General features: G+C 39.1%; 1 protein-coding gene across 1 annotated transcript; it reads left to right on the top strand.

The window, feature by feature from the left end:
* The first annotated feature begins 390 nt into the window (after nucleotides 1–390).
* On the top strand, nucleotides 391–8,504 carry LOC140928687 (ATP-binding cassette sub-family C member 4-like). The gene is made up of 7 exons (XM_073378466.1): nucleotides 391–947; nucleotides 1,318–1,697; nucleotides 2,132–3,450; nucleotides 3,900–4,470; nucleotides 4,911–5,047; nucleotides 5,662–6,023; nucleotides 6,424–8,504. The coding sequence occupies exons 1-7, from the start codon at nucleotides 414–416 to the stop codon at nucleotides 6,979–6,981; spliced, it is 3,861 nt and encodes a 1,286-aa protein (XP_073234567.1). The 5' UTR covers nucleotides 391–413; the 3' UTR covers nucleotides 6,982–8,504.
* Nucleotides 8,505–8,735: the final 231 nt, after the last annotated feature.

Below are 8,735 nucleotides of genomic sequence, written 5' to 3'. Positions count from 1 at the left end.
CACAGTCCCTTATTTTTCGTTAGGATAGTCAAGATCAAGCGCTTTGCGTTAAAGGTGGCCATCTTGGTTTCAAATGAACCGAGGGGACAGGCGTTGGGTATATAGTGGTAGGGGAAGAGAGGTGAGAATAAATAGAGGTTAAGACAGTCCCTCTATTCTTCCACCTTCTCTGAGACCGTACTCTGTCCACTACGTAGAATTTACTATTTCGCAGGCTATACTTGAAACAATTTGAAACCAGGATGGCTACTCATACTGCAAAGTGCCTGATCTCGAAGATCTTACCAAAAAATAGAAGACTGTGACCAGTCTAAGTTTTTTCAGTTCCTTATTTCTTTTAATAAATGTAGAACAGGTGTAAGTTGCTGTTTTCAATTTTATGTGAAGTCCTCAGAGCTAATCCTGTAGCTGGAATGGATGCACAAAAAGAAGAATCAAAAGAGGAAAGGAAGAGTCCAATGGAGAGAGCAAACATATTTTCTTTGCTATTTTTCCGGTGGATGAATGAAACACTTAACCTTGGAAGTGAGAGGCCATTACAAAGTAAAGATCTCTTTCCTCTCCAGCAAGAGTTTAAGACAGAGACATTAGTGGGGAAGCTAGAGTTGTTGTTGAATGAGGGAAAGAATAACCGTGCTCTAAAAAATACACAGCCGCAACTATGGAAACTCATGTTCAAAATGTTCTCATATAGAGATTATCTTATTTTAGGAGCTGTAAAGCTCACACACTCTCTGTCAAATGTTTTACTACCATTGATGGTCTGGTGCTTCCTGGCTGGCCTATCTGAAAATTCCAATGTAAATCAAGGTACCATCATCGGACATGTTGTTGGTATCTGTGTTCTGGCAATGGTGAAGGGAATTTCTCAACATCATGCCTTCTTTTTGGGTGGAATTTATGGGATGCAGCTAAGGGCTTCTGTTATTGGCATGGTTTATAAAAGGGTAAGTTAGTTTTCTTAACTTGAATTTGATTTGTGTAAGCTTCAGTTGTATATGTATTAAGATGGTCACTTCTGCGCTAACTGCTTGCAAGTGTAAAGAAAAAAATGTAAAAAAAAATGTAGCCCAATTTAATGCAAACCCCTTGAAGAAGAAGGTTTATATCCTTATTTTTATTTCTTTGAATCTGGTATATAGCAAACTTTCAGTAGTTCGCCTAAAATTTTCAGTTGAATTTTGTTGAGTTAGCAGAGGGTTCTCCAAACGTCTGCCGGACACCTGAGGTGGCCAACTAGATTATGCCTTTGTTAAAGAATACTTGTTTAAATGTCACTTACTCCCAAGCTACAGTTCATGTCTTTTCCTTGTACAGATTATGACAATGAATCGACGTTCAATGAATGAAGCTATTACTGGCCAAATAATTAATCTCGTCTCGAATGATGCAAATCACCTCAGAGATGCAGGCTGGAGTATGGTTCTCCTTCTTGCTGCACCCATAGAAATCATTTCATCTGGGTTACTTGTCTGGTATCTAGTTGGCTGGCAAGCATTCATAGGAGCTGGTTTCTTCCTTGCGGTAATCACTTACATCTCATTGTTGTCTAAGGAAGCAGGAAAACTCAGAGAGAAAGCAGCTTTGCTGACCGATAGAAGGCTTGAAGTTATGAACGAAGTCATCGCTGGCATTCGTTCAGTGAAAATGGGTGTATGGGAGAGGAATTTTATGGACATGATAAAAGATTTAAGAAAGTAAGTGATAAAGATTCTATCCTAACCCTTTCTACAAACATTTGAATATGTGTCAATAAAATTCTTAAATCTAGCTAAATGAGAGTGTATTATTTTAAAGAACAACATCCATCACACAATATGTTTTGCGCATGCTCGCATTTCTACCGTTTGAGTTTTAGGCGGAAATTAAGGGACTTCTTCTCAGCACAGCCGTGGACGCCATTTTTTTTAGAATTAGTTCACTATTACCCAAGCATCCTCGTTTCCAGTCTAATATATGTTACCATCGAACAACTTCGTTTCCAAGCAAATATACCATCTAATCAATGGTTTATTGCTCGCATCTTCAAATATGGTGATCGCCGATTGATTATGAAGAATTAGCCGGGTGTTGGAGCCAATAAGAAGCGGCAAAATATTATGAATGAATAATGATATGTTATATCTTTCAGAAAAGAGATCAGCTACATTCGTTGGAGGGGAGTGATACTTTCCAGCTTTGATGCTCTCTATTTTACCAACACTCCTATTGCTGCATGTATCTCCATCACAACTCTACTTTTCACCGACAACCATTTAACAGCATTTCAGATTTTTACCTTACTTTCAACTCTAAACGTCATAAAGTTTTCTGTTTCAGTATCTCTGGGCGAGACGCTTCCTCTCTTGGCTGATGCCAAAGTTTCATTAGTTAGGATACAAAACTTTTTGGAACTTTTTGTGAACTCTCAAATTGATTACTCTTCGAATAACGTGGATGAGGGAAACAGCAGTCCCACCTTCTCAAAAATATTCACGGTACATGATGACAGCGAATTGGATGAAACGTATGCGAAAAAGAATGACACACTGATAAACCCGTGCATTTCTTTAAAAAATATCTACTGTAGCTGGAACGAGGCAGATGGGTTGAATAAGACACTACAAAATATCTCCTTGGACATATACAGGAAGCAACTCGTTGTTATTACAGGTCCAGTTGGTTGTGGTAAATCATCGCTTCTGCTTGCAATACTGGGAGAACTTCCATGCAAAAGTGGAGTGATCAGACATTCTGGAGTCATCACCTACGTTCCTCAACTTCCGTGGATCTTCTCAGGAACAATTCAGGAGAATATTATCTTTGGGAAATCATTTGATGGTGTTAACTATGAAAGGATAATAAAAGCCTGCTGCCTCCAGAAGGACTTTTGTGAATTCTCTAAAGGCGATTTGACACACATTGGCCAGAGGGGAGTAAGCCTAAGTGGAGGACAGCGAGCTCGTATATGTTTAGCTCGTGCGCTGTACACTGACGCCGACATTTTTCTGCTAGATGATCCGCTCAGTGCCGTTGATGCAAAAGTGGCAACTCATCTCTACAAAAACTGCATCCGCGGCCTGCTGTTTGAGAAATGTTGTCTTTTAGTGACGCATCAACACCAGTTTTTGAAGAATGCTGATGACATTCTAGTCATGAAGCAAGGTGCCATTGTTCACCAAGGCAAGTATGAAGAGCTTCAAGCCAGAGACATCTTATCAAACTTTTCGGTCTTTAATATGGAAAATAAAAGAAAACATTCATTGGACCGCCAGACGTCGCACCGCTTGTCCAGGAGACGTACAAATACGTCATTGGTGTCTCCAGAAAATGTCCCCGTTGACCTTGAAGAAGGGGAGGAGGAGAGAATGATTGGATCAGTGAACTGGTGTCTTTATTGGCGTTACTTTCGCTTTGCGTATCCTGCTACCATGCTGTTCTGCCTTGCTGGTCTTGTTTTGACTGTACAAGGTAAGCCTGGTGTATGAGATAAATCTATACCACGTCTTGCTAGTTCATCGAGTTGCAGACTGAATGGCATTTGTACCGAATTTCACAACATTATCACCTAAATTAACGGCTTTTTATTTTTTATCGTTGTCATTATTATTTTATTTTTTTTTGTCCTTAGTTAAACAATTAACATAGTACCCAGAAACCGTAGGGTGAGAAGAAAGTCATAAATCCATTCAAATCAGAACAAAATGGGTATTTTTTGGGTAAATTTTTTTCAATTCCCACCAGGAAGAAAAATTAAATGACATGAAGGCTAGATTAATGTAAAAGTACACCCATTGGTTCTGATAAATTTTCAGTGCCTGCGTGTTGACTGGAAGAAGGCTTGTAATGTGGTTATTTTTGCAGTGATAATATTAATAGCAGTCGCTTATTTTTTTATAACCATTGAACATTTTTCTCAGTGGCCCTTATCTCACCGTATTGGTGGCTATCGCAAGTTGCCAACATGACATTAAATCAACAGAGAGCCCCAGAAATTCTTGGAATCTTTGGATCCCTGGTAATTGGCGCTCTTCTCCTTTCCACACTTGTTTCTTTCTTGTTTTACCACACGTTGCTGCGAGCATCAGAGAAACTTCACAACAAGATGGTCAGAGCAGTCATGAAAGCCCCAGTCATATTTTTCGACACAAATCCTGCCGGCCGCATTCTTAACCGATTCTCCAAAGACATCGGTTGCATGGATGACACCCTGCCACCTCAGTTCCTGCTTGCAGTCCAATTGTGCCTCTTCACGTTTGGAGCTACTGTGCTTTCTGCAGTTACCAATTACTGGCTTGTGATTGGCATCACCCCTTTGATGCTACTGTTCTTTTACTATGGAAGGTATTACTTGAGGACTTCTAGGGAGCTTAAGAGATTAGAGGCCATCAAATGTAGTCCTGTTTATTCACACGTGGCAGAAACGGTTCATGGCCTGGAGGTAATAAAAACGTCTGGAATGGAAGAGCGCTTTCTGCAGCTTCTCTTTAGGTTGGTTGTTGATTTCCTTTTCTATTGTAGTTTATATGTTTATAAATTTTCTTTTCTTTAACCCTTTCAGCCATGATAAAGGCCAAAGCAAATTGTCTCATAAAAATTCTTTCCTTTTTTTTTTTTCCTTTTTTTCGAAAATTCTTAGAGAGAAAATAGTGCTTTAGAGAAGCTCTATAAAAGAGGTTTCATTCGAATGGAAGTACTTTACAGGCTCTAGGTCTAGATTTCATCTATTGGTTTAAAACTAGAATGACAAATTGAAAATACTTTTTGACCATTTTTTAAACGATGTCACGAGTTAAACAACTTGAATACTGAGAAAAATGATTGTATTTGTTATTTTAACCATCATGGAACAGCGCAAACTCCCTCGCCAATATACTTTGTAAATGAGCCGTTTAATATTCATATTTTGGACTTTGGTCCTTGTTTATTAGGTACCAGGATGAAAATTCTCCAGCGATAATTATGGTGCTGGGATGCTCCAAGTGGCTAGGTGTTCGTTTGGAAGTGCTTTGTAGTTTGCTTGTGACACTCGTAGCAGCAGGTGCGGTTATCATCACCCAAATACCAGGTAAATATTGTACTACCTTACGTCTAAGTATTCTCATACTTGTTAAAAGGTAATTTTCAAAATGTTTTTCAGCCTTCTCATTCGTTTTTCACAGGCTTGAGGAATGTCGTGAACTGTTTGTTCTTTCTAACACCGACAACGTTTTTTAAGACGGCAATGTTGGGCCCGGTACTAATCAGTCAGTTGTCAACGTTAAACCTACAGCCCTAAATGACCGATATGCACATACAAATTCTCCACCTTGAACGGATGTCTTTTAAGTTCCTTAATTAATTAGTTGAATGAGTTTGATAAAATATCCAAGAATTTCTTTTTTAATTTTTTTTTTTTTGATGTTGGTCATTCTTGGGAATTATAGGGTTATCGGAGTTTGGGCGTTTGTCTTTTAAAGAATCAAATACCGTAGAAAACGGCAAGGATCAGCTCTACTTTGTCTTTCTTTTTTTTTAAAGGTGGGCTTCTTTGTGAAGAGGTGTCCTTAAGCGATAGTTGATTTTACCTATCTCATAGTAGCTCGCTTCGTTAACATCTAGTCGGGAAAAAATAGATGTCTACAACTAAAACAAAATAACAATCACAAGTACTGAATAAAGTTACAAATTATATTGTTGCAGCCATTGCAGGACTGTCGTTGGTTTATACGCTGGAAACCTTAGATGCAGCTCAGTTTGGACTCCAGCAGGTGTCCGAGACAGAGACCCTCATGACGTCGGTTGAGAGGGTGATGACGTACACGCAGCTGACACCAGAGCCTGGTTTTACTACCAGAGCCCAACCTCCTGTATCATGGCCTACCAAAGGGGATCTGTCTATTAAAGATCTGTCTTTAACATATTTGGAAGGTGGTCTCCGTATCCTTAAGGAAGTCACACTTACCATCGGAGACGGAGAAAAAATTGGCGTGTCAGGTCGAACTGGATCTGGAAAATCATCCCTCCTGGCAGCATTGTTTAGAATGCCTGAACCAGATGGAAACGTAAGACTTCGATCTGTTCATCCAAATATTGTACCTATTTTGTTTCGAGGGTTTAGTTGATCCATGCATCAGCACTCATCCCAAAATCCTGTCAGTTTACTTTCTTTTAATGACTTGACAATTATTCATCAAATTTATCATCATTTTCTTTGATGATAAGAATTATTTTCTTTTGATAATTTACATGGAGGATAAAAACGCTTGACAATAAATTTTTCATAATTTTTACCAAACCATACGATATGTAGAACTGACCTCGTGATCAGTCCCGTGTAATATATTAATTTATTCCTGTTAAAGACGTTGATGATGATAAGGGAATGGCCACGATAAAGGCTCACGGCCGTATTCAGTCTGCGTTTCAAAAAGACTGACAAAAATTCCTTCTTTGTTTTTTAAGGTAATAGTGGATGGCATCAATTTACAAACCTTGAATGTGCAAGCCGCCAGGCGAATATTTTCCGTGATAACTCAAGACCCTATATTATTTTCCGGAAGCCTGAGAAGGAACCTGGACCCTTTTGATAACTACACGGACTATGAGTTATGGAACGCTCTTGATGAAGTCCAGCTAAAACAGTGGGTGCGAGACCAACTACCAGGGCAACTGCAATACAAGCTCCTAGAGTCGGGTAGCAATCTTAGTGTAGGTCAAAGGCAGTTAATTTGTCTGGTACGAGTTCTTCTTGAGAAGAAGAAGATTGTCATTTTAGATGAAGCAACTGCTAATGTTGACTTTAAGATGGATCGTTTAATTCATGAAATGATACTTAGTAAATTCAAGGATACAACAGTAATAATTATCGCTCATAGACTAGAAAATATTGTTGACTGTGATAGGATCATGGTGTTGGATCAGGGTCGTGTTGTGGAGTTTGACAAACCTTCTGCTCTTCTAAATAAGAGAGGGAGTTACTTTTCAGAGTTAGTTAAAACCTATAATAATACCATTAACTGACCTATATAGAGGTCCACAACGTCCTTTTGAGTACATGAACTGCAGAGGTGAGTCACTGGTAAAATTTTCAGAATAGCAACAAGACTTATCTGCCTTCCCGCATTCATTCTTGCGGATGTAGAGCTACTTTTCTAACTGATGGACAAGTATAGGTGCTATTAGTAGTGTTTTACTGGGATTGTACAATATTCTAGACCAGATGAGAGTGAGGACTAAATTTTCATTCACCTCCAATCAGTGTAGTCTGAGAAAACGGCCGACATTTCTCGACGCCACCACTGGTTTCCCAGCGAAATAACGTTTTTATTTTTATTATTTGGGCGCCACCCAAATAGAGTAATCGAGATCGCCTGTTTTGGTTCAAAGTTGCAATAGGCACGCAGTAAGTGCGAACGTAAACAAGCCAAGTAAACAAGCCAAGCGACGCGATTGTGTACCGCGCGATGTGTCACGACACAGCATTTAACCTCGTTACATACGTCCCACAGATAACGCACGGCAAACAAATTGGCAATTCTTGGTTTTCACATGACGTCACCAAAATTCAAACTAAAAAACTATCGCTTTCTCTGAGTTTTTACTTTCATGTGGTATTAGAGCACCTTAAAACCTTTACACAAACAAATTTTCGGTTCAAAAGGGTTCTTCTTTTTGCGATACAGGACGCTTGAGTTTCCAGGCTTTTGCGTGACGTGGCATTTGGCTGGCGGCCGGGAAAGCTCTTATGTGGGTTAAAAACATTACGGATTTTTGGAGATTTTGCTATCTAGGCATTCCCTGTTGCCCCCTTTTATGGACCAAAAGACACTCGTTAAGCGCAGGGGAGGTTATAAGGTGCGTTTAACTGTGTATATATAAACACTTGGAGAGTTTGCCAGACACGAGTTCACAAATCTTTGATTTATATTGGAAACCTTGCCAGACACTCTTATTCTCTCTTTGACCGGAGTAAGACTCAGCCCCAAACAAGCAAGACGAGTGAACAACGGCTAGCTTATCACTAGCAGATTGATGGACATTTACAGAAATTCACCGACAATCAAATTCTGTGCTGAATTATTCCCTGCTCACAGATGTCCTTCCGTTATAAAGTTTCAAATAAGACTAGAATGCGCTAGCGTGAATCGATCAAACGTCCTTTTAATTTCTAACGCTTACTTTCCGGCAAGTGAAATGAACTGAATGTAAAAAGGGAAAGAGAAATAGCGAAAAATTCAACTTCTAATTAAATCTTTTCTTATGGTTTAGAATAAACTTCTCGAAACTGAGAGCTGTGTAAATCGATCGCGAGCTGAAACTGTGCATGGAACGTTGCGTTTCCTGTACTTATCTCACCTATTGTATGGAATACGTGTGAAAATCTTCATTATGAATCGGTATATTTCAAAGAGCTACACAACCAGCAAGAATACTATTAACCGACAATATACAGAACGGGGACAGCTGTAGTGTCAACTATTACTAGTCTTAGAATAAATATTGCTTTAATCTTTATGAGTTCCTCAAGCTAAGGATTCACGCATAAGTAGGAAAACTCAAAAACAGATGGTTCTGCTGGTTTCCAGCAGCCATATTTGTGCCCCTGAAAGGGACACAAACATGGCGTCTCTCCATAAAAAAGTTATATAAAGTTGGGAAAGACGTTTTTCCGAATATCTAGCATATGAACTGTTGCATAGACCTGATTCTTGGCAAGGCTTTTTTAATATTTTACTTCTTTCATTTCCCAGATTCTAGACTTTCTGTATTAAAAG

Source organism: Porites lutea, chromosome 2 (genome assembly GCF_958299795.1).
Source record: "Porites lutea chromosome 2, jaPorLute2.1, whole genome shotgun sequence".
NCBI lineage: Eukaryota > Metazoa > Cnidaria > Anthozoa > Scleractinia > Poritidae > Porites > Porites lutea.
Note: the sequence above shows the minus strand (reverse complement) of the source record. Positions and strands in the feature narration are given on the sequence as shown.

What these genes read in the sequence shown, in the direction of transcription:
- LOC140928687 (XM_073378466.1), top strand. Translation starts at nt 414, where the DNA reads ATGGATGCACAAAAAGAAGAATCAAAAGAGGAAAGGAAGAGTCCAATG. An exon ending in TCTTGTTTTGACTGTACAAG is followed by an intron (nt 3,451 to 3,899) that starts GTAAGCCTGGTG and finishes CATTTTTCTCAG; the next exon opens with TGGCCCTTATCTCACCGTAT. An exon ending in TGCCTGAACCAGATGGAAAC is followed by an intron (nt 6,024 to 6,423) that starts GTAAGACTTCGA and finishes TTGTTTTTTAAG; the next exon opens with GTAATAGTGGATGGCATCAA.